The 25109-nt window shown below is 45.7% G+C and overlaps 3 protein-coding genes across 10 annotated transcripts; 1 reads left to right on the top strand and 2 right to left on the bottom strand.

The window, feature by feature from the left end:
* Nucleotides 1–767: 767 nt before the first annotated feature.
* Nucleotides 768–3176, bottom strand: RPL27 (ribosomal protein L27). Of its 2 annotated transcripts, none has more exons than XM_025280079.2 (5): nucleotides 3030–3176; nucleotides 2706–2895; nucleotides 1618–1787; nucleotides 964–1074; nucleotides 768–852 (listed from the first exon to the last, which is right to left on the bottom strand). In XM_025280079.2, exons 2-5 carry the CDS (start codon nucleotides 2784–2786, stop codon nucleotides 804–806), a joined length of 411 nt encoding a protein of 136 aa, XP_025135864.1. In that variant the 5' UTR covers nucleotides 2787–2895; nucleotides 3030–3176; the 3' UTR covers nucleotides 768–803. The 2 variants fall into 2 exon arrangements, with proteins under 2 accessions (XP_025135864.1, XP_006055763.1); XM_006055701.4 differs by having other exon boundaries at nucleotides 2706–2788; nucleotides 3030–3174.
* Nucleotides 3177–9087: 5911 nt separating this feature from the next.
* Nucleotides 9088–17204, bottom strand: RUNDC1 (RUN domain containing 1). 2 transcript variants are annotated; one of them, XM_006055704.3, is made up of 6 exons: nucleotides 16731–17204; nucleotides 14744–14749; nucleotides 13515–13673; nucleotides 12347–12545; nucleotides 11775–11894; nucleotides 9088–11378 (listed from the first exon to the last, which is right to left on the bottom strand). In XM_006055704.3, exons 1-6 carry the CDS (start codon nucleotides 17202–17204, stop codon nucleotides 10513–10515), a joined length of 1824 nt encoding a protein of 607 aa, XP_006055766.1. In that variant the 3' UTR covers nucleotides 9088–10512. The 2 variants fall into 2 exon arrangements, with proteins under 2 accessions (XP_006055766.1, XP_006055767.1); XM_006055705.3 differs by lacking the exon at nucleotides 14744–14749.
* Nucleotides 17205–17606: 402 nt separating this feature from the next.
* Nucleotides 17607–23487, top strand: PTGES3L (prostaglandin E synthase 3 like). Of its 6 annotated transcripts, XM_025280082.2 has the most exons (8): nucleotides 17607–17743; nucleotides 18115–18228; nucleotides 18334–18400; nucleotides 18506–18604; nucleotides 21129–21218; nucleotides 22042–22095; nucleotides 22899–22926; nucleotides 23285–23487. In XM_025280082.2, exons 1-8 carry the CDS (start codon nucleotides 17736–17738, stop codon nucleotides 23290–23292), a joined length of 468 nt encoding a protein of 155 aa, XP_025135867.1. In that variant the 5' UTR covers nucleotides 17607–17735; the 3' UTR covers nucleotides 23293–23487. The 6 variants fall into 6 exon arrangements, with proteins under 6 accessions (XP_025135867.1, XP_006055765.2, XP_025135868.1 ...); XM_006055703.3 differs by lacking the exon at nucleotides 22899–22926; XM_025280083.2 differs by lacking the exon at nucleotides 22042–22095.
* The last annotated feature ends 1622 nt before the right edge of the window (nucleotides 23488–25109 follow it).

The following is a 25109-nucleotide window of genomic DNA, read 5'->3' on the forward strand; positions in this document are numbered from 1 at the left end:
TCCAGGGTTTCCCACTATTTTGGGCCCCTTTCTCAATCTCTCTACCCCTCATGTTAAGTATGCCAAGTTTGAGGCTTGGCAAGTAGGCCCATTTGAATCCTAGTCCATTTAGTAGCTTAGAACCAGCTTAGCTAGAGAGCCTATTTCATCAGTAAAACCTGGTCACAGTGAAGTACCCAATGAGAGGTGAAATGTCAGCTAAAAGGGCCAAATGCCTTTTCTGCAGTACAGTGGTGCCAAGTCAGAGCCTAAACCCCTTTCTTGCCAGACCATTTGGGATCTCTCCCTTGTGCAACCAGGAATGGCAGCACTGTGGCTCAAGCCTTCATTGCTGGTGTCCGTCCCCATCTACAGCAGTTCTCCAGTGTGGTCCTCTTCTAAATAGGACTTGAATAATCTGGCACAGGGGTTCAACAAACCACAATTCAGCAATTCTCAATCCAAAGGAGATGGTGTGCTCTTAGAGGGGTCTTCGGATGTTATAATGTGTGTGTGTGTGGGGGGGGTTCTCTAAACATGTAATGGGGTGGAAGCCAGGGAAGCTTAAACAAGTCCACACCTAAAACTGTCCACAGTAGCTCTCCTGGGGCAACAGTTCAGTATCACATTTTACCCATTCAGTCAGACCAGGATTATGGGGCCGAGGACAGAAGTAGCCCATGTCTCATAAAAGCAGACATAGCTTTTATTTTACATTTTCCCACAATCCCTCATCCACTAATGTCATTTCCCAGTTTAATAACACAGGAAACAGGAAGACACATGCGAACTTTTTAAAAATATTTTTATTAACTGAGACAGACCTAAAACCGCAGCTTCTGGAAGAACCATTTGTTCTTGCCGGTCTTGTATCTGGAGGGGGGAAGAAAAAAGACACAAATGAGAGGAATCACAGAAGACAAAACTGTCTTCATGGAGGACAGTGAAACCACACTCCAACATTCACTACCAAAGCCTTCTTACCTCTCCTCAAACTTGACCTTTGCCTCTCGTCGGGCCTTGCGTTTGAGAGCAGGGTCTCTGAAGACATCCTTGTTGACAACAGTTTTGTCCAAGGGGATATCCACAGAGTACCTGGGGACAATGGCAGGAAGATAGGAGCAGCCCACAGGCCGCCAGGGCCCTCTCCCCTCCATCCCACTCCTGGGACATTGGCATGTTATGGCCTGACTCTACAAGAGTTATCATCAACACAGGCTAAAGCCGCAATGATATTTTCTGGAAACATCCAATTTTAACAAAATCATCTACAAAGATTCAAGCCACTGAAAAACTTCATGCTTCCTTCTCTCAATTTCCCACAACAACCCTATCCTATACTATTATCCTTGAGAGAGAAAGAGGGCAGGCCAGATCCTGTGTTTTACTGTGGCTGGAAACAAATGGAACAATCTCTACTTAACACCTAAGCTTGGCCAAGTCAGGCAAGACACTTCAGAAGTGTTTTCACAGGAAAAGTGAACAGTAAAAGAGACAATACTGGAAACCACTGCCAATGACAAATTCAAAATGATGCCTCTCCCCAAACTACAGTGGCTACCAGGTTGTCATCTTATTCAGTAGGGCAGAGAAGGGGAAAAGAGAAGTCACTTTCATTTCCATTCTTGAAATGCTCACCTTGTGGGCATGAGGTGATTATAATTATAAACTTTCACAAAAGACTTGATCTTTGACCTCTTGGCGATTTTCTTCTTGCCCATGGCAGCTGTCACTTTGCGGGGATAGCGATCAATTCCAGCAACCAGAGCATGGCTGTAGGGTCGGTCTGAGGTGCCGTCATCAATGTTCTGAAGGAGCAAGAATTACATGTTATCAGCCATTTAGGCCCTGTGCTAGAATAACCCTGTCCCTAGGCCTCTCAGACCCATTGCTGTAAAAACCACACAGCAAACATTCTAAGTGCTAAGCTAGATGCCCAATGAGTAACACCGAAAAGGGAGGTATCTTTCCCACTAGGAAAAATCTGGAAGGATACTTGGGAAGTAAGAGACTTAAATTGTAACAGTGAACGATTATAATTAGTGATTGCTATATGTCAAGCACCAGTTCTCAGGACTTGACATCTCTTAATCTCCAGGACTGGAACGGGTAGAAGCAGGGCGCCAAATCTGGCCGTCTAACTCCAATACCAGCCTCAGGGAGATGGAGGAAGGGGAACCAAGGGCGCCCCGGTCAAAAACAGTGGTGTACGTGACCAGAGCTTGGGGAAATGTCATAAAAGGCTGGAGACGTAGGCAGAAAGCAAACACCGAAGAGCTAGGTTATGCTAAGTAACCATTTGGACTAGAAACGATTTCTCCTCTTCGTTTCACGGAGTCCCTGCAGCGGCACTTACTACCTGATTGACCTCAGGTGAAACTATACCTCTAAACCTCTGCAGTAGAAAGCAACCCTACAGTAACTGTAAGGATTGGACATGACACCGATAAGACAGTGCCACGGACCAAGCAAGAGTTCATAAACGTTGGCCATTACTATTATTAAAAGCCTCTTTGACAGAGGACAGCGTTAGGTGTTAACTATCCAATTCAACTCCCGTTTGTTTATTTTGGGTCATTCTCAAAAGGTCTCATGCATTCACAAACCCTCCGCCCCGCAATGCTCGGGGAGAAATGCCCCCAAACTAGGTCTTGAATTTCAAGCTGCCCCGCCAGCCCAGCCCATTCACGGGATACAAAGGCGCACAGGCCCGGGGGAGCTGGTACCTTCACGATGACCGCTTTGCGTCCGGAGTAGCGACCGGCCAGGACCAGCACCACCTTCCCGGGTTTCATGAACTTGCCCATTTCTGCAGAGGAAGGAGAGGGGGTCGCTCAGAAATCCGCCAGCTCAGGCTGTGGGCCCCGGAACTTCAGCTGCGCTCACTGTCGTCTCGGTTCAGGTTGCCTGCGGGCCCTGCTCGCAGAATAGGACCTGGTAGGAAGCCGCCAGAGACCGAGGAAGGGAAAACACCATGCACCACCCCGCAACTCGACCCCTAGGCCGCGGATGGCAGCGGATTGGAAACCCCAAACACAGCCACTACTCACCGGCAGCTACCACTCGGGACTACAGCAGAAAGGAAGAAAGGGCACTTCCGCTAACCTTTCACCCCGGGGAGCGTGATCTCACTTCCTGTCCCGCCTCCTTGGGCTTCTCCCCGCCTCTTCCGTGGCGCTTAGAGTCTGTGTTGAAGGAGGAAGAAGCTCTTGAGAGGAAAGTAAGGTCTGGCGGCTCGTTTATTCAAAACAAACTTTATTAGCAGCTCCAGCAGTAGACGGGGCAAAGGAATTTTGTCTCCCGAGGAAGGCTTTTAAGATGGACACAGCTGCTCCGCTGCTCCACTTGTTGTAGGTCCTTTCTCTGGCGCTAGAGGGTGGGGAGACACAGTTTGAAATTTTCTTTTTTGCCTTGGAAGAATCAAACAAAATAGGACATTTATTAGTGCCAACTGTGTGCACTCACGCATAATGACGAGATGAAGATCAAGCAGACGAGGGTGCTTGCCCTCAACCTTTAGAGTTTAGCTACGTCAGAAACCGACTAAAATAAGTGAGAGGGTGAAAGATGAGCATGGTGATGCTAGCAGCTGTATGCCTTGTGTCAGGACAGATCAGATCAGATCAGTCGCTCAGTCGTGTCCGACTCTTTGCGACCCCATGAACCGCAGCACGCCAGGCCTCCCTGTCCATCACCAACTCCCGGAGTTCACCCAGACTCATGTCCATCGAGTCAGTGATGCCATCCAGCCATCTCATCCTCTGTCGTCCCCTTCTCCTCCTGCCCCCAATCCCTCCCAGCATCAGTCTTTTCCAGTGAGTCAACTCTTCACATGAGGTGGCCAAAGTACTGGAGTTTCAGCTTTAGCATCATTCCTTCCAAAGAAATCCCAGGGCTGATCTCCTTCAGAATGGACTGGTTGGATCTCCTTGCAGTCCAAGGGATTCTCAAGAGTCTTCTCCAACACCACAGTTCAAAAGCATCAATTCTTTGGCGCTCAGCCTTCTTCACAGTCCAACTCTCACTTCCAAACATGACCACAGGAAAAACCATAGCCTTGACTAGACGAACCTTTGTTGGCAAAGTAATGTCTCTGCTTTTGAATATGCTATCTAGGTTGGTCATAACTTTCCTTCCAAGGAGTAAGCGTCTTTTAATTTCATGGCTGCAGTCACCATCTGTAGTGATTTTGGAGCCCAGAAAAATAAAGTCTGACACTGTTTCCACTGTTTCCCCATCTATTTCCCATGAAGTGGTGGGACCGGATGCCATGATCTTCGTTTTCTGAATGTTGAGCTTTAAGCCAACTTTTTCACTTTCCACTTTCACTTTCATCAAGAGGCTTTTTAGTTCCTCTTCACTTTCTGTCATAAGGGTGGTGTCATCTGCATATCTGAGGTTATTGATATTTCTCCCGGCAATCTTGATTCCAGCTTGTGTTTCTTCCAGTCCAGTGTTTCTCATGATGTACTCTGCATATAAGTTAAATAAACAGGGTGACAATATACAGCCTTGACATACTCCTTTTCCTATTTGGAACCAGTCTGTTGTTACATGTCCAGTTCTAACTGTTGCTTCCTGACCTGCATACAAATTTCTCGAGAGGCAGATCAGGTGGTCTGGTATTCCCATCTCTTTCAGAATTGTCCACAGTTTATTGTGATCCACACAGTCAAAGGCTTTGGCATAGTCAATAAAGCAGAAATAGATGTTTTTCTGGAACTCTCTTGCTTTTTCCATGGTCCAGCGGATGTTGGCAATTTGATCTCTGGTTCCTCTGCCTTTTCTAAAACCAGCTTGACCATCAGGAAGTTCACGGTTCACATACTGCTGAAGCCTGGCTTGGAGAATTTTGAGCATTACTTTACTGGCATGTGAGATGAGTGCAATTGTGCGGTAGTTTGAGCATTCTTTGGCATTGCCTTTCTTTGGGATTGGAATGAAAACTGTCAGGACAAGTTAATGTATTTACATACATTATCTTTTGATCCTCATAACAACACTAGGAGATAAGTACTGTTATCTCTATTCTACCGTTGAAGATACTGTACTGTAGTTTGGAGAGGTTGAATAATTTGCCCCAAGTCCACAACTAGTAAGTAATTGAGAAAAAAGCAAAGCAAAAGCAAAGTGTTAGTTGCTCAGCCATGTCTGATGCTTTGCGACCCCTGGACTGTAGCCCGCCAGGCTCCTCTGTCCATGGGATTTTCCAGACAAGAATACTACAGTGGGTTGTCATTGCCTCCTCCAGGGGATCTTCCTTCCTCCAGTTTGATCTTCCAGGGATTGAACCCAGGTTTCTCGCATTCATCGCAGGTGGATTATTTACCCTCTAAACCACCAGGGAAGCTCTTAGACCATGAGACTGTTTGCCAAAGAAAACTCTTCAGGGACTCCCTGGTGGTCCAGTGGCTAAGACTCCACACTCCCAATGCAGTCTTCCAAGTTCAAGAGAAACCATCTTACAGTTTTTGCTCATCTGAACACTTACAAATCTGTAGGTCTTGGGCAAGCCATGGGAACAATCAGGGTTTCATCATTTCTCCTCTCGAGACTCTTTGGGGACCAATTTCCCCTGCAGCCCTCAGGACTTCAATGGTTTATCACCCTAATTATATATCAATACTTACATTTTTATATTAAAATGTTTTAACTCAGAATATGATGTTTTAGAGTTGGAAAGGACCTCAGAGGTTATCCAATTGGGCCTCTCAAAGATTAGAGGACAGTTCTAGAGCAGCAGTCATAGAATTGGTGGCACAGAGCAAGGCCCCCCCATTTCCAAGCCTGTGCTTTTGCCACTGCACCACACAACCTATCCATTTCCACCTCCATGGTCTTCTTTCAGCTCCCTTATTTGCTTCTGTCTCTTTTGCTGTTTCTCTCTTGGAAAATAGAAACAAAACCCTGAAATCTTATGTCTTGAACTCTTCTCACATGCTAAACTCTCCAAATCAAATTAGTAACTAAATCCTGTGAATTTCACCTTTTAAGTCAATTTTTTTTTTCCCACCAGCCCCCTAACTGATCCAGCTTCAGTTGTCTTCTCCAGTCCCTCCTCAAAACTTTGGGTGGATCAAAATTGCTTGGGATATTTATTAAATATGCATCACCAACTGAAGAGACCAATTCGGGTCTGGAGTGGACTCATGAGCTATAGGTCTTATTTTGAGGAACATCTCTAACACAACTCTTTTTAAAAATAATTGTTTATTTTTGGCTGCACTGGGTCTTCATTGCTGTGTAGGCTTTCTCTAGTTGTGGAGAGTGGGGGCTGCTCTTTAGTTGTGGTGCATGGGCTTCACGTGATGGTGGCTTCTCTTGTTGTGGAGCACAGGTTCTGGGTGTGTGGGCTTCAGTAGTTGTGGCTTGTGGGCCCTAGAGCTCAGGCTCAGTAGTTGTGGCGCACAGGCTTAGTTAGCTGCTCTGCGGCATGTGGAATCTTCCTGGACCAGGGATTGAATCTGTGTCCCCTGAATTGGCAGGCAGTGTGTTATTCACCAGGCAAGTCCTAAACACAGTACTTAAGTACTGCCTCTTAATCTGCCTGAAATCCTTTGTTGGCTCAAACCAAAGTTTGAACTCTCCCTTCCTGTCTTCCTTGCAGTATAAGTTCCTGTCTCCTCCACATCACCCTTCACATCCCCCCAGGTTCCAGCCAGTTCAACTACTCAAAGATCCAACCTCTTCTGAGCCCAGGGTCTTCACTCAGGCTGTTCCATGTTTCTTTATTCTTCGCCTCCACTGTAGCCAGGCAAAATCCTATCCAATCCATCCTTCAAGGCCACTCTAGAATTCTCCCAGGCAGAATTCATCTCTTCCTTCTTTATGCTCCCTCAGCAATCCAGTCCACACTTAATTTATTGTAGAGCATATTTTAGTTGGTTTGTGACAGTGGTTGTCAGAGTATGGTCCCTAGACCAGCAGGATCAGTGTAAGTGTAGGAACTTGTTAGAAATGCAGCTTCTGAGGCCCCACCCCAGAGCTACTAAATAAAAAATGGGATAGATCCCAGCACCTTAACAAGGTACTAAAATCTCCAATCGGTTTGGTATCTCCTTTGCTAAATCTTGTTCCTTGAAGGCAGAGAGAGGTAAGTCCTGAGCGCCTAGCCTGGCCCAAGCAGTTGGTGTGTGGTCAGTAGTGAATGAATGAAGGCAGAGCACTTTGGAAATCTTTAACACCTTGCAGATCATACCACGGACACTGCATTTGCACTGGATACATATCCATGGCTCCTTTTCATTTTGATGTTGCATAGCCTTAGACCTGGGCTGACAGTTGTTCCTCTCCTCCTTCATCCTGTCTGCCTCACTCCAAGCCAAGCAGAGACCTCTGTCCTCAGTTATATTACAAATGTTACCAGTGACTAGACGTGTGATGGCTGGCATACTTGTCTCTGTCTCTGATCTTTAAGTTTCATGAAGCACTTGGCACAACAATGGCTGTCCATCTCCCTACAGTCCAGTCATTTGGCAGCTGAAATTTCTGGCAGGTATGTGGAAAATACCTTGTTGTCCCCAAAGTGATGGTGAAGTGATGGGGTGGATAAAGGAGATAAAAAGATTTCGAAGCAGCCTGATGCAATGAGGTAACATAACAGTATAAAGATGATAGGATTTGGATTTGGGCAGCTTGAATTCAAATCCCAGCTCTTCCAACATGTAAATGGGGACAAAATATTTAACCCTATCTGCAGAAAGTTTTCCTCAACTACACAAATGGGGATAATATTGTCCTGCCTTACAAGTAGTGAGAATTAAATTAGGAAGGCACACACACAAAATGCTTCTCATGATGCCAGCATAAAAGCCTTCATACCAGTTAAGTTTTTGTGAGGATTATACTGGGGTGGGTGATCCAGTGCTATGCCACATGGCTATAGCACTTATCACCCACCCTAAACAAAGTTATGGTTTTTCTAGTAGTCACGAATGGATGGACCGTAAAGAAAACTAAGCACCGAAGAATTGATGCTTTTGAACTGTGGTGCTGGAGAAGACTCTTGAAGAGTCCCTGGGACTGCAAGGAGATCAAGCCAGTCAATCCTAAAGAAAATCAGTCCTAAATATTCATTAGAAGGACTGATGCTGAAGCTCCAATACTTTGGCCACCTGATGCAAAGAACTGATTCCTTGGAAAAGACCCTGATGCTGGGAAAGATGAAGGCAGGAGGAGAAAGGGACGATAGAGGATGAGATGATTGGATGGCATCACTGACTTGATGGACATGAGTTTGAGCAAGCTCTGGGAGTTGGTGATGGACAGGGAGACCTGGCGTGCCGCAGTCCAGACATAACTGAGCGACTGAACTGACTGACTGACTGAATTGGTATCCAGATGAGAGATTTTTTAAATACACTTTTATTTATTTTTAGATTTGGTTGTGGTGCGTCTTCCTTGCTGCATGGGTGTTTGCTCTAGTTGTGGAGCGCATTTCTCAGTGTGGTGTTCTCTTGTTGTAGAACATGGGCTCTAGGGCACACAGGCTCCAATAGTCGCAGTACGTGGGCTGAGTAGTTCCAGCTCCTGTGCTTTGCAGCACAGCCTCGATAGTTGTGTGTACAGGCTTAGCTGCTCCGAGTATATGAGGTCTTCCCGGATAGGGATTGAACCCGTGTTTCCTGCGTTAGCAGGTGGATTGTTTACCACTGAGCCACCAGAGAAGCCCCAGACATATGAATTTAGAAGTGCCAAATGTGGGACTTCCTGGTGGTCCAGTGAAGACTCTGAGCTCCTAATGCAGGGGGCCTGGGTTCAATCCCAGGAACTAGATCCCACATGCTCCGACTAAGACCTGGCAAAACCAAAAAAAAAAAAAAAAGAAGAAGAAAAAGTGCCAAATCCAAAAGTGGTACGTGTTGTTAGATTTGCTGTGGGGACAGGACTGTAGGCCTGAATAGAATGAGATGAAAATGGCAAGGGCACTTTTTCGTGAATTTTTCAAGGGGTAGGGGCAATACCACCAAAGCTGAGTTGATCTAGGGCAGAGGGCAGAGAAGAGGCAGAAAGGCTAGGAGCCAGACGTTACTCAAGGAAATACTGATCTGGATCAGATGGGCTGACAGCACTCAGACTTATAAACCAAAGCCAATGGTCTCTAAGGTCTTTGCAGAGAAGCTACACAAAATACTATGATTTTATTAGCAATCACAGGTATCATTTTCCACAATATTTTACACTTATCCTGTTTCACAGGAGGGAAGACTCATTCTAATGAATTACCAAGAATAGATCTTAAATAATATTTTACCCCCCAAATTAAGTTAAAATGCACTAAATAACAGTGCAGACACAAAGTGCAGCTGGCAATTTAATACATGAAATGATGCTGAGTCAGTAGTGTTGGGGAACCTATTTGGCTTTCCAGAAGGTGATACACTTTGCTCATCTTTGGTCAGTCCCAGAGCAGTATGCAAGCTGAATAGCAGATATGAACTAAAAAGGCTAAAACAGACCAAATATGACCAATCTAGAGTCAGTTATACAAAGAAATGCTCAGCCCGCTCTCCATCGCCAGTGATCGGCCACAGTTCCCACCCCTGCTGTAGTACTATCATGAGGTCAGACCTCCTCCACCAAGCAGCCTCCAGGACTCACGGAGCACAACCTTGAACACCTTGAACACATTTCCTTCTTGGGAGCTGGCAGGTGCACAGAGGAAAGGTTACTTGCCAGGGGACATGGTACCAGATGGTGGTTGTCCTTGTAAACCAGCTCCGAAACTAAAAGACCATCACCTGGGCCATGACTACCTCGTCAGAGACAGAATTCAGTTCTTACCTCTACGTGAAAAAGGGCTCATATTAGAATCAACCATGGGGAATTGCCTGGCAGTCCAGTGGTTAAGATGTGGCACTTTCACCACTATAGGCCTGGAGTCAATCCCTGGTCAGGGAACTAAGATCTCAGAAGCTTTATGGCACCACAAAAAAAAAAAAAAAAAAAAAAAAAAACCAATTGTGGTTAATACCCTTAGAAATACTGTTCTCAGATACTTCCACTCCCAGTTTTAGAGGAAGCTATGGAACAGACATGGCCTCCCCGATCCTGGGCTCAGGAAGACAGAGCCATTGGTATTCACAAAAGGAATTTAAATTCTGACCCAGGACTCTCACAAACCTGCTTCAAGTGAAGGAAAATGACTCCCAACTTGACTGACAGGAGCCTCAAGTTAAATCTCTTCCAGGACCAACAACTCACTCACCACTGTGAAGAGAATGCTTACAGCAACCTGGATTTTCTAAAACTCAGGTGTGGCATGATGAAGGTATACCCATGACTGACTTCTTTTCCACAGGCTCAAGTACATGTGCTCATATGTACACACACACCAGGGCTGAACCTTTTAACAAGAGGGTCTCCAGCATATCTTTCTGAGATGCTAAGTTGATGGGGAAAAGACTTTGTATTATCTGGCTGATGAAAATGTCTTTAGTCCCTCCTCCTAATTCTTGCTTTTACCCTAGAAGACAAGCATCTATCTGAGCCACCCACTGAGCAAGGTGCTGGTCTGGGGCCAGGGCACTCTCATCAAAAGGCATCTTTGATGTTCTTGAGCTGGCGCACAGCCAGGTCTACAGGGAGGCTGAACTTGAGGCTGCTGAGGCGGCTGAGCAGGTTGAGGGCGCTCTCAAAGCCTGTGTGTGCCATGTAGCTCCAGGGCTGGTAGTGGGGCTCGATGAGCGACCCCGACTTGCAGATGAGGTTCATCCAGGACACGAGACGCTGCTCGTTCAGTGCCATGCACACCAAGGCCTTCAGCTCCGAGTCTGCACTGCGCTTGAAAGGGTCGTGCTCCGTCAGCACCATGTGGATGGCTGTCAGCAGGCTCTGCTTGGGCGTTACCACAGTGTCTCCTGTGACAGGCAGGGCAAAAGACTGCGAGAGCTTTCGGGCTGGGGATTCCACATACGCACGGCCGTTCTTAGCATGGTAGTACTTTACAAAGAGCTCCCAGGGGTGCATGGCCTCGGGGGCCGAGGAGAAGGCAGGCAGGAGACAGGCGATGGGGGCCATGACGAGGCTCATCCCCGGTGAGGGGGCATACAGTCCGTGGGCCAGCAGGTCCCTCACAGCCACTGTCAGCTCCTTCCGCACAGCCACGGTCAGCTCATCCTTGCCTCCCAGAGAGAGGTCCTGGAGGCTGGCGGAGGTGATGATGTGGTCATGCGCCTGGTGCCTCAGGGCAAGCAGCTTCACCCTGTCGACTGATGCCTCCAGCCTCTTCAGTAAGGGAGAGTAGTCCCTGTCGCCCTGGCCCCTCGGCCACAGGGGCTGCGGGATCTGGCCCGTGGCACACCCGAACTGGCTGACGGCAAAGATCTGCAGCACTGCCAGCGCTCGCCGCATCAGGTGCAGCCCTGTCTCCCGAACTCTCTTCACATCTTCTGCCTTCGCTGTGTAGGAAACACAGTAACTTATCAGTGAGAGGCTGTAGTGGTCAGAGGCGCCACCTATAGCTTAGAAGCTGAGATTCAGTCTGGCTTCTGACCTCCAGTACAGGTCCTGCATGAAGCCAAGAGCCACCCAGGATGGCACCAGACTTACCTATTTTGGTTAATAACAACTATTTTGAGATATAACTCACGTAACATTCAATTGACCCATTAAAAGTGTATGATTCAGTTTTTGTTTTTTTTTTAATATTCAGAGTTGTGCAGCCATCCTCTCCCAAAGAGACCATGTAGCATTGGCATTTTCCATTACCCATTTCTCCCCAATCCCCAGGCCTAGGCAACTGCTAGTCCACTTTGTGTCTCTCTAGATTTGTCCATTCTGGAATCTGTACTTACTTTTGCTGTTTCCTGGAGGCAGTCTGCTGCTGCCAGTTCTGCTGAAGTCACTTCCTGTCTTCCCACTGGCCTTGCACTCACAGTGTCCACTCCCTGTCTGTAACGGGCTTCCTACTTCATCTGCAATCAGAGTTTATGAAGAGAAGACCCTTGTTTAGCCTCATTTTGGCAGGTTTTTAAAGGAGAAATACTATTTACTAGTGCCTACCATGTGACAAAACTTTTACAAATAGTATTTCATTCTGTGGAACAGTGACTAGCAATATACTAGCTGGCTCAATACCTATTTGCTGAGTGCAGGAAGCATGAATCATAATTTTATGGAGAAGGAGAGCCAGACTAAAGAGGTTAGGAAACTGCCTACCCTCTTTAGTCCATGAAGGACATGAAGTCGGTAAACAGGGCTGAGATTTTAACTCTATGGTTCTAAAATCCACGTCCTTTCCATGCCACTGTGTTGGCTCCCTTACCAAGTGATCAAACCTCTTTAACAGTTCATCAAGGACTGACCCTATTATGTTAGTACTCAAAAATACATGTAATTATGATGACGTCCATCCATCTGCTCTGACCTTGGATGAAGCTGATGAACATCTCGAGGTCTCGGATCTGAGTTTTCAGCTGCTCAACCAGCTGTTCTTTCACTCGGGCTGGGTTGACGATTTGAGCCACAGCGGCATCCACACGCTGCCGAAGCTCCTCAGTGGACAGTGAGCTGAGGTCCTCATTCAGATTCATGTCCAGTTTCTTTATTAACTCATCAATGATCACCTACCAAGACCAAAGCCATGAGTACACCCTTTGGAATTTTCAGGGACAGAGTTAGGGAGAAGGAGAATCTTGACTAGTTGTCTCCCTCCTACCCTTAAATGGAAATCAAATTTGTGGAAAAAATGGTGCAACTGCTGATCAAGGTGAGGGCACAGGCCCTTTACTTCTCTTATAGACATAAGGACACTTGGTTCCAACAGAATGGCTCTTCTTGCTGCAAATTGTCTACCTGGCCGGGTAACCTTCACTCAGGAGAACAACAGTGTGAATGATCCAAAGTGGCTGATGATCCCAAAAGCCCCATAAGTAGATTCCCTCATGGCCTCCAAGAGAATAAATACTGATTTCCCCTAGTCTCTAGTCCTTCTCATCCCCCATTGCGCTATTCTAGGCAACTAAAGGAAAAGCTCTGCAAAATACTCAGGCATGTTACAGCCAAAATATCCCAGTGACTATATGAGGAACAATGTGAAAACCATATAACTCCAGCTGTGCCAGAAAAACAGCCACATCACAGCTCCAGGAAGACAAACATAGGGGAGGCTGTTTTCTGACCAGCAGATTTACCGGTCTGCCCAGGTGTTGCTTTAATATATGCAGCATTAAAATCAGGAGTCCTGGAATATTTCTTACCGGGTGCTGGGGGAAAACTAGTTTATAAAACTACTATGAAGTGCCCAAGTAGAATGGTTTTAATGATCAAATGAAAGAAATTATTGTTATTATTATATGACTATTAATAATAACCACCACCACTTAAAAAAAAAAAGGCTCCATCATATTAGAAAGCTTTGGCACTTGTGTTTCCACGAGTGAATAAAGACTGGTCCCAGGTAGTAGCAACACTTCCCTTTGATTTGGGCCAGTGGTGAGGCCGAGGGTGAGCAAGCTGGGAAGGGCTATCCTGTGAATGCTGGAAGGGACAAAGGAAACCGAGGCAGTAAAGGAGGAGCCTCAGGGTCTGCTCACCCGCTGTCTTTCCAAGACCACGGACTGTGGAAGGGAATCATAACTGCCCTCTTGATAGGCAAACGTTTCCAGGTCGTCGAGCTGGGTTTTGAGCTGCAGGATCAGTTCCTTTTGCTTCTCCCTTTGGGTTTCCAGACGTTCCCGTTTCTCCTGCTCACTCTAAGAAAGGAAAAGATTTAGGTCGATTTCACAGGAAAAGAAAAAGTCAGGACATATTAAGAATCCTCTTAAGCCAATAATGACTAGTAAAATGTAAAATGCTCCCAAGTAACCCAAATGAAATACAGAATTCATGAGACAGACTCAAAAAGAATTATTTCATCCGGGAGAATATATTAAATGTGTGTTTTCTTTAAGAATTTCTCCTTCACTGGAAATAGGATATGAATACAGTGGGGCCTTTTGTTAACACTGCTTCCCTCTCCCACCCCACAAAATTCTAGTTAAGATTGACACAACTTATTTCATTCAGGAAGCCTTCCAGGAATTAAACATGCCATCCTCCATAGCCAATTCTCCTGAACAGTTGTGGCAGCCAAATTGTACAAGAGAATCTGGAGGTAAGGGTGTAGAGAAAGGCTTGGTAACTCATAACTAGTTTTTTAAGGTCAAAGCTCCTCCAATATATTGCAAAATCAAATGAATAAATGCAAGTGCCTAAGGCAGCAAAAAAAAATCTAAAGCCAAATAATAGGGATGGGAAGGTAATAAGTTTTCTTAAAAAAAAAAAAGGCTGGTAAGGTTCCCTAAACAGTGACTCCTTTTCTCACTGTTGGCCACCAGATCATTTCTGCATTTAAATGCTTAAAAATCCTTTGGAGAGGTTCTTCCCTGGTGGTCCAGTAGTTAGGAATCTGTGCTTCCACTGCAGGGGACGTGGGTTCAATCTCTGGTGGGGGAACTATGATCCCAGATGCAGTACTGTATGGCAAGAAAATAAAAACTCTTTGGAGGGATAAAGTCTTGCCAATATGTTCTCAAAAACTGGTTCTTCCTTGCCTTACTTTTTTTTTTGGCTGCACTGAGCAGCGTGAGGGATCCCTAGTTCCTGGACCAGGGATTGAACCCACACTCCCTGCAATGGAATTGCAGTGTCCCAGTCACTGGACTGCCCAGGAAGCCCCTCCGTTGTCTTTCTTGAGTATAAAAAGCAAAAGCAGCAAATTATTTGCAGGTGTAACCCTGCATTTTAAACTAGATATTAAATTTAATCTTAAAATGGTACTTACCAAGGCCTCCAGAAGTAAGGTATGAGAGAGAACAAATGAAAAATAACAAATTAACTTTTGTTTAGCTACTTTAAAAAGCAAGCCTCTTGCTTTAGTTTTGTCCAATAGAAAAGCAAGCCTTTTCTTGGGGGATATCGCTCTCCAATCCTTTCCCAAAGTCGTAGTTTTTTTCTTAGAATCCTGTCCTCTCCCACTGAGTGAAGGCCTATATCCTCTAAGAGGTTTCCTCGATTCCCCAGGCAGAACCGACCACATCCTCTGTATTTTATACACACTTTTACACTAGCTCATGTTACATTATAAAGATCCGTGTAGGAGTCTGTCTCCCCAGTTCTATGAACCCCTTAAGGGCAAAGGCCTTGATTGTACCCCCAGGGCCAAGCTCAGTGTCTGGCACAGGGTAAGCTCTCAGTATACATTTACTGTGTGTTACTGAACTCAATCATGTTCAGAAGGACACATAACTAAATACTGAACTCTTATGGTGAAAGTTGTTTAACTGGCCCAAAGGGAAAGAAGTAGCGAAATTTTGTTTTCATTGTAAGCCTTCCCAAGCTATGAAATCCAGGAAGAAAGAAACCAGTCATAGATAACTGATTCCATCTGTATGAGTGTACCAGCTGAACGCTTCACCTGCAACGGTAATTACTGAGTACGCTATCAATGGGAGTATGGGCAAACAAGTTTACTAGGTGAGAACAATGAGCTCTGGTGCAAGACAGGAAATAACAAATAATTTCCAGTATGAAGTGAGATAAAATACTGGTTAAAAAGCCTGAAAAACTGAAATCGATATATACTAAATCATTTGGTTCAAACACATCCCCACTTTGGTGCCACTTGTTCACGTGTCAATATATGCACACAAGACTGCAGCTGCACATCAGCTGTTTTGATCTCAAAACTTTTTTTTTCAGTTTTACTGTGCCTCCAAAAGTAAAAATGAACAGCCAAACATCCACAGAAAACCTCTGGTGCTCCTCACTCCTGAACAGAGCCCAAACACAGTAATTCTATCCTATTTGTTCCTTAAAAGCCTGGCAATTTGGGGACTTGTGCAAGGAGCTGCGGGTATGTGGAGAGAAGGGTGGTACAGTAAACACAGGATTGTACTGGAAACATTCAGATTAAAATAAGCAAGTCAATATCTGCTACTGATAAGTCTTCTTGGCTAAAACCAATTTTAGTGGGAAGAAAGCCACATGTGGATTGTAACCTAAACAATAAAAAGGTGGGGAAAAGAGAGCCCAACAAGCTACAAGCTATCTACAATTATGCACTTACAGAGGTTCAAAAACTGTAAGGAAATGTTGCCTGTGGATGTCATACAAATTCTCAGTACTTAGTGTCAGCTAACTGAATGAATCGTCACAGCTGCCAAAGGTGCTTCCTTCAGAATATCTAGTCATTAAGTAGGATGGGAAGGAGTTGTAAAATACCAGCATTAGTAAATTTATATAATCAGGAGTTGTGTTTCTTTCAATTACTGAGAACTTACTGTTTACCAAAGCTCTCACACAGGAGAATCTAAAGATAAAAGACATTCTCTAGATTCTAGGAAAGCACAGATAAGGAGTAGATCTAAATTTCCATGGATTTCAATTCGCTTGCTCTTCGCTAACCAATTTTCTCAATCCCCGGGGTCGGGGTACTCTATCAGCAAACGTGCTCAAGACTTAGATACTGCAAGCGATGACAAGGCGAGTGGGAGCAGTATTGTTTCAGCTGGTTGCTCTACTGTCTGAATACCCTCCTCATTCATCGCTCTTTTGCTTTTTATGTCACCACATCTGCATCTCTTTCCACACCTTTGGTGAACACCTCTCATCATCAGCTTTCCAGGCCTCTCCGTCTGGCCTCTTCTGGGACACACATACCCACCTAGACGAGCCGGTTCCTCACCAGTGCTACCTGCTTTCGAGTTACCATCCCTACCCACCCAGCCTTCTATTCCCATATCCCTCGGGGCCCGGCCCCAGCTGTTCACCTGGTCCTCGCCCCGTAACTGTGGTCGGTCCCCCGGCAGCCCGTCGCCATCATCGCTGGCGGGGTCCTCCAAGCCCCCGTAACCCAGGACGTGAGGGCAGCCGCGGAAGGCGAAGTCCTCGAGCTCGCGCAGGAGGCGCTGCTGCTCCGCCGGCGCCCCGCGCACCACCTGCCGCAACCGGAACTGCACCTGCGCGAAATGCGAAGACAGCGCAAGCAGCGCCGAGTCCAGCCGCCGCCTCTCGGCCCGCAGCCTCCTCAGCGTCCGGCCGGGGGAGTCCGGCGGGGAGCCGGGGACCACTCCGGGCTCCTCGGCCGCCGCCTCTTCGGAGAACGCCACGGCCCCGACTGGCGCCCAGCGCACTGCCTCGCACGGCGGCAGCGACTCCTCTTCCTCCTCCTCTTCGTCCTTCGCCTTTGGTCCAGCGCCCGCCAGCCCAGTTACCGGCTCCGCAGCCTCTTCGACAGCCGCCATGTTTCAGGAAACGCCGCCGCACGTCAGCCGCGCCCCCCTGATGCCATGGCAACGGCGCGCCAGCTGGGAAACCCGGGGAGCTGGTGGGCGGGGCTCAGAGGTCACCGAGTTCAGACGTCACCTGGGGCCCGACTTCCCTCGGTATTTAATTCTGCCCAATAGTTTTTTAAATTGAGTGCCTGGTTTGTGTCGGGCACTGAGTATACTGAGCACTGGAGAAACAGGTGAATGAAGCCAGGACAAGTCCTTCCGTGTGTATCGACCTCTAGCTCTTCCTCTGGTTCCGGCTGGCGGGTCGTCTGTTCCTAACCTGTATATTTCTGGAGACCCCGAGATGTGAAGGTCTGCAGGGACTGTGCTGTCCCAGAGACCCTTTAGAATGCGAATCCCTTGACTTAGGCCACGTTTCCCGTTCCTCTAAACCCTTTCCCCGACCATATAAGGAGAGGCAGCTGCTGGGGGCGTCCCCAGGATCTAAAGATAGCAGCCCCTGCCTCGGACTCCAAACGCCACAGGGCAGCGGGAGCAGCCATGGCACGGTAAGTGCTTCTGGCCGCCTCTTTCACTAGAGAGTCGCTTCTCTGTTTTCTGGGCGCTCCAGGTTCTGTGAGGTCCCAAGAGAGCCCTGGACTCCGGGTCTGTACCCTTGGGGTGGTGAAGAGAAATGTGACCTGAATATTCTCCATGTCTCCCTTACCTCTCTACTCTCTCACTTCTCCGCTTCTTCTCAGGTTCCCCCTCACCGCACACCCCAATCCTGTCAGCCCCTCTTCCACTCCCTTCAGTCTCATTTGGCCCCGCTTTGACCGTGCTGTAGCATAAAACGTCACTGTGTTTTCCCTCCACCTTTCCCAAATTCCCTGTCTTCCCTCTCACACGGGTATGAAGCCCCACCTCAACTCCTCTTCAGGCAGCATGCCCGGACCCTGTGGTACGACAGGCCCAAGTATGTGTTCATGGAGTTTTGTGTTGAGGACAGCACGGATGTCCACGTGCTCATCGAAGACCACCGCATTGTGTTCAGGTAACCCCCGCCCCCCTCCCCCTCCCACTTCCTGGGAATCTTTCCTTTCTCTGCTGCCCCCCACTCTCAGCCTTCCTCATCTCTTTAGCAGTATTGTCTCCTCAGCTGCAAGAATCCTGATGGAGTGGAGTTTTACAATGAGATTGAGTTCTATGCCAAGGTGAACTGCAAGGTAAGGGTGGGGTGGAACAGTAAGGACTGGATGGGAAAACTGTTTGGGAAATTGGAGATTCATTCTAAACCTCGGACCCTAAAAGTGAGGCTCTTTATCTGGCAGGACTCCCAAGATAAGCGCTCTGGCCGCTCCATTACTTGCTTTGTGAGGAAATGGAAGGAGAAGGTGGCATGGCCTAGGCTCACCAAGGAGGATATCAAGGTGGGTGTGTGGGAAGTGGCTGCTTTTTCTCCTATGTGCTCTGTGTACCCAGGTACCCAAGTTAGGTCTGGGAATCAGCCTTGGCTACTTTCCCACAAACATTCTGTTACTCACCAGGTCTTGCCTATTTGACCTCCTACATAATGCATTAAAAAAATTATTTGCATCAGGTCTTACTTGCTGCAGGCAGGATCTTTCATTGGGGTGCATGAACTCTAGTTGTACAAGGGCTTAGTTGCTCTGAAGCATGTGTGATCTTAGTTCCACAACCAAGGATGGAACCCAGGTCTTCTGCATTGCAAGTCAGATTCTTAACCACTAGATCCCCAGGGAAGTCCTCTCCTAAATAGTCTTGAATCCATGATTTCATGTCTTCCTAATTCAGGCCCTATCCATTACTGGGTGAGGTTTGTTGCATATTTTCAGCCCCTCTGCATTCAACATGGTCTGTCCGAAATACACATTTGACCCTGTCATTCTTCCTCTTAAAACCCTCCAGTGGCTTCTTTTTCTCTAAAAGTTGAAAACTGGCTGCCTGCTGGCTGGATCTGGCTCTCAGATTTGTTTTAGCAGTCTTCTCAGTGTTGAAAATTATTTTGAAGGGTTACTTACATTTAAAAATGTGGAGATTTCACCTCTTGGTCAGAACCACTATCTTCCAGTAATTCACCAAAATGACCAAGAGGGAAAGAGGAGGGGCACTCACTACATGTTCTCTAGGCCTTTTAGAAAACGTGGAGTTGTTCCTTTGGCCACATACATGTGAATCTACAAGAAAGGTGATGTTGTAGATCTAAAGGGAAGGGGCACTGTTCAAAAATGAATACCCCACAAATGTTATAATTGGAACATAGCAACACTGGAAGAGTCTACAGTGTTACCCAGCATGCTCTTGGCATCTTTGTAAACAAACAAGTTAAGGGCAGGATTCTTGCCAAAAGCATATTAAGCATTCTAAAAGCTGAGGTAGCTTCCTGAAATGTGTGAAGAAATATGGAAGGAAGCCAGAAAAAGAAAAGAAGCCAAAGAGAAACATCCTTGAGTTCAGCTGAAGCACCTGCCTGCCCTATCTAGAGAAGGACACTTCATGAGAACCAAAGGAAGGGAGCCTGAACTGTTGCAACCCATCAAGTTACGTGTAAAGAAAATAAAAGACCTGGATTTTTTTTTTTTTAAGTAGAGATTACGAAAAAAAGAGATTTCACCTAAAAATCCAGATTCTCAACTTCTCTCGGAAACTGAAGACTCTGACCACATTGGTCTAAATTCTCAAATGCCTAGAGTTTGAGCTTTAAATAGGGCATGTGCTCCACTTCACTTCACTCCTTTTCATTGTCTGACACGCTTAGGCATTTGAATGTGTAGCTTCTGCCGTTTAGGTTGAAGTCTCAGCACCACAGCGCAGTGTGATATATAAGCTTGTGATTTTGCTATTCCTGCCTTCTGCAGCCTCACACCACTTTACTCTCTGCCTCAGACTGCACATTTCAGCCACAGCAAACTGTTCGCAACTCTTTTTCATGCACCAGGCTACTGTTTACCTCTTACTGTGCCTTCTTCCTGGAAACTCTCCATTATCACTACCTTTGCCCACCTAACCCCTGCTCATCCTTCAAGGCAGAGCCCTGAAACCCCAAGAAGCCTGGTTTCCCATGCTACCCCCTACCTAAGCCACTGTCACTCTTTCCACACTGTATTATAATTTATTTACATTTCTCTTCCCTACTTCTTTTTATAAATTTATTTTTCTTATTTATTTGGCTGTGTTGGATCTAGTTGTGGCATGTGGGATCTTCACTGTGGCATCATGCAGGATCTTTTGTTGTGCCTGGACACTCTAGTTGAGGCGGGTGGGCTCCAGAGCATTCAGGCTTCAGTAGTTGTAGCTGGTGGGCTTAGTTGCTCCGTGGCATGTGGGATCTCAGTTCCTCAATCAGAAATCAAATCTGCATCCCTTGCATTGCAAGGTGGATTCTTAACCACTGGACTACCAGGGAAGTCCCCTTACTTGCTTCTTGATGGCTGAGACTCAGTATTAAATGTTTTAATAATCCCAGTGCCAGCCTCAGAATCACATAGTATGTGTTCAGTAAACACCTGTTCAATGAATGAGTGAACAACTTCTTTCCCTGTCTAAGCATGGGAACTTAGAATATCGGTGTCCAAGAGTTGTCTCTGATTCCAGGGAATGCAGCTTTGTTGACTCCTAGGATGCTTTATGATACAGTTATTTTTCTAGATGTGTTATCTCTCTAGTCAGTCTGCTCCTGGAGGGCAGAGTTTATGCTTTTCCATCTTCTACAGTGCCTGGCATTGTGCTTGGCACTTAGTAAGTTCTTGGTCAACCTTTGCTGCTGCTGCTGCTGACATGGCAGCCCAGAGTGGGGGTTAGTCAAAGGGGAAAGATGATACCCCCAATGACTCTCTTTCCCCCAAACATGATCCCACACACATGTCCACACTCATCTGTGCACCTCTGCTGCTGCCTTCCTGACCTGGGGCTCTATGTGCTTTTCTCCTGCAGCCAGTGTGGTTGTCTGTGGACTTTGATAACTGGAGAGACTGGGAAGGGGAAGAAGAAGTGGAGCTGGCTCAGGTGGAGCATTATGCAGAGGTAATTCCATTTTCTGCCCATCTCAGTCATTTCTGGTGGTCCTCTGCACACACTCAAGGATTGTCATCAACTGTGCTGTGCTCTGCTTAGTCACTCAGTCGTGTCTGACTCTTTGCGACCCCATAGACTGTAACCTGCCAGGCTCCTCTCTCCATGGGGATTTTCTAAGAATACTGGAGTGGGTTGCCATGCCCTCCTCCAGGGTCATCAGGCTAGGCAGAAGTACGTGAGCTCCCCTGCAGGCTGCTTATTGGTGTGGTAGTCTTTATATGTTTTGTGCATTGTTTAGTAGGGATGCAAGAAATGAATATTCTGTCCGTGAAACTAGAAACAGATTCATTTACTGTTTAGAGTAAAGCCTGTATTCTGAAGAAGTTTGGCAAAACCTTTTCCTACTTTTCTGTATTCTTGTTCTCTCTTCTGTTTTCTTTACATATGTGTGTGTGTGTTTCATGACCCAGACAGCTTCAGGGGAAACTCAAACTGTGCAATCTAAAAATTCACATCACAGAATAAATCACTGTCTCCCAATAAATTGCACCTTGCATAAGATATTTGGTTTCGGAATTTCACCTACCATTTATTCAAGTTGCAAAAACACTAATAGACGCTAACCCAGATTTGTTAGGGGGTGTGTGTGTGTTTAAATTTCCTTTTAAAAAGGGGATCAACGTACTTTTCTCCAGTTATTCCAGTGTTATATTAGGGGCTTTAAAACTGGGCAGCTGTTTGCCTGGGATCATTTTCCGGTGGTTCATTGATATGCAGGTTGCTCTTCCCTCACTCCTCTTATCTTTTGTGACTCCTCTTCTCTTTCTACCAGCTTTTGAAAAAGGTCAGCACCAAGGGACCACCCCCTGCAATGGATGATCTGGATGTAAGTAAAGTCTGTTCCTTAACTCTTCACTTTCCTTTCTGTCCTTAAAAATAAAGATACTAGAAAGGTCCCAGTCTCTAGCATATCATGATTCTCAGTGCACGTTAGCCAAATCGGAATTTGACACAGGAGGTCAAATGTCCTTCTTTAATGCTTTAGAAAACCCCAGAAAGCCCTTCCTCCTTTCCATCTCTTCCCTTCTGCTTCTCCATTTTAGAGCAGGCCTGGCCATGTTTATTATCTTTACAGCTGTAAGGACCAGTATAACATTTGTTGAAATTCTCACATTAAATGATTCATGGCACAGTGCTGTTTATTGAGTACCAGTGGCTTATTTTATCATCCAAAATTTAAATCCTTCTGTGTTAGGCTCCCTAGAAGTTGTGTGATTTAGAAAATCACCAAAGAAAACTTTGGAGGGAGTTACAGGGAGTGACAGAGAAGGCAATGGCACCCCACTCCAGTACTCTGGCCTGTAAAATCCCATGGACTGAGGAGCCTGGTAGGCTGCAGCCATGGGGTCGCTAAGAGTCGGGCACAACTGAGTGACTTCACTTTCACTTTTCACTTTCATGCATTGGAGAAGGAAATGGCAACCCACTCCAGTGTTCTTGCCTGGAGAATCCCAGGGATGGGGAGCCTGGTGGGCTGCCATCTATGGGGTCGCACAGAGTTGGACACGACTGAAGCGACTTAGCAGCAGCAGCAGCAGTAGCAGCAGCAGCAGAGCGAGTGAGCAGCTTTTGTGAACACAGATGTCCACTGCAGACTCTACAGGTGTTTCTGTCTTCTTTTTTCTCTAGGATGATTCTGACAGTGCTGATGCAACAAGTAATTAACTTTCTGTGACAGCAGAGCTGAAGAGGAAGCTGTGGCTATAGTTTAGTCACTCTAACAAGCCAGGACCTGCATCTTTGTCAGCTCCTTGATGGTGCACCAGCGTCCTCTGAGATCTCTGAGCTTTCCTAGAAGCTTTTTTATTAAGGGTCTTCCTTCTTTTTTTTTTTTTAAATTTCTTCCATTGCTTTCATTTTATTTATTATTATTATTTGCCGTGCTGTGCAGCATGTAGGGTCCTAGTTCCTTGACCAGAAATTGAACCTGCACCCCTTGCATTGGAAGTGCAGAGTCTTAACCACTGGACTGCCAGGGAATTCCCTCCTTCATGTTTTATTTTTTTTTTTCTTAGGCGCTTGATGTGGCTGCTGTATCAAATGGCAGGATAGGAGAGGAGCAAACAGATGGGGCCTTTGACTTCCTACGGATTGGCCATAATCTTTGTATTTGTACTCATCAAGGCTTTCTTGAGTATTTGAGCCTGTGTGTGTGTATGTCTTAAAGCAAAACCCACAGAAGCAACATATAGATTATAATAAATCTCTAGGAACTGTTCTCTGTCTCTTTCCTTCTGGTACTTCTTCCTCCTGGAGGCAAGCCTCTTCCCCCTCTATAGCTCCTTTCCAGTGGAGAAGTGGGTGTCAGATATCCTGGCCCTTACTGTCGAGATTGGAAGAAGAAAGGTGTTGGGAGCAGACTTGTAACCAAGCTGAGGAACTTTTCCACGCCCAGACCTATGCTTTGATCTTCAGAGCAGGATCCAGTCTTTCATTGTATGGCTAACACTGCCACATCTAGCATCAGCCAGAAACCCACTTCAGCTTCCTGCATACTCCAGAAATATCTTTACACTTTTAGAGCTAATTGTTACATTGGTTAATGCCTATGTCTCTTTACTCCTCCATTCATCAGCTACCTCATTCATCCATAAACATTTTTTGATTGCCTAATGTGTACTTAAACTGTGACTTAAACAAAATTCAATACCCAGACCTTGCCCTTGAACTCAGGGTAAAGTACTGAGATTTGTTTAAAGAAACTCTAAAATTTATATCAGTAATTTATGGACATAGTTTAAAAAATTAAATGTATAGAAAGGTGTACAATGTAAAGTAGGATTTGTATTCTCTTAATAGCTGTAACCACTAATAGTTTCTTCAATAAACATATCTATATACAATATTATATTATAAATTATATAATACCTATAATTTATATAATTATATATAAAACAATATACAACATATCTGGAACATAAACATACAGTATCCTGTATTGTGTATATACAGTACAATATATATTAAAATTTAACACATGCATGGGCAAATGCAGTGTGTGCGTCTGTAGTGGGACTCACACTATTATATATATCTTGCACCCTGCTTTTTTTCACTTAATGTATATTGGAGTTCTTTCCAAGTCAGTGTATATAGATCTGACTCTTCTTTATGGCTCCATGTTATTCAGTTGAACATATTTTCCATAATTTAACTAGTTCCTTATCAATTTGGTCTTTTTCAGTTTTCACGAAGGTAAAAACTGAAATTTCCTTGCATTAAAAAGTACATCTTTACATGTTTGGCAAGAACATTTGTAGGGTAAATCCACACCACCCCTCACCTCTACCCCCTGCCAGAACCAGGTGGGATCCTGTTTCTCCCACCAGGAATTGAACCTGGGCCCTGGCAGTGGAACCACTGAGTCCTAACTACTGGACTGCCAAGGAGTACATATAGTGTAAATTCTAGAAGTGAAATTGCTAGGTCAAAGAGCAGATACATGTAAACATTTTGAAAGCTGTTACTAAGTTGTTCCTAGATGAAATACTGATTTTCACTTCCACCACCAAGAGTGCTCCATTCTCCAAACCTTTTAGGTATTTGCCAAGATAAAATTATACTTGGCTTGATTTGCTTGATTTATTTATTTTATTTCCAGCTGTCCTGCAAGGCTTGCAGGATCTTAGTACCTGGACCAGGGATTGAACCCAGGCCTTCAGCAATGAAAGTGCAGAATCCTAACCACTGGACCACCAGGGAATTCCCTGGTTTCATTTGCTTTAAATTATGAGATCGCTTATTGTTCTTCAGTGACTAATGTTTCTTTTTAGAACCTCCCTCAGTAAAGAATTTGCCTGCAATTCACGAGACCTGGCTTCGATTCCTGGGTTGGGAAGA

Source organism: Bubalus bubalis, chromosome 3 (genome assembly GCF_019923935.1).
Source record: "Bubalus bubalis isolate 160015118507 breed Murrah chromosome 3, NDDB_SH_1, whole genome shotgun sequence".
NCBI lineage: Eukaryota > Metazoa > Chordata > Mammalia > Artiodactyla > Bovidae > Bubalus > Bubalus bubalis.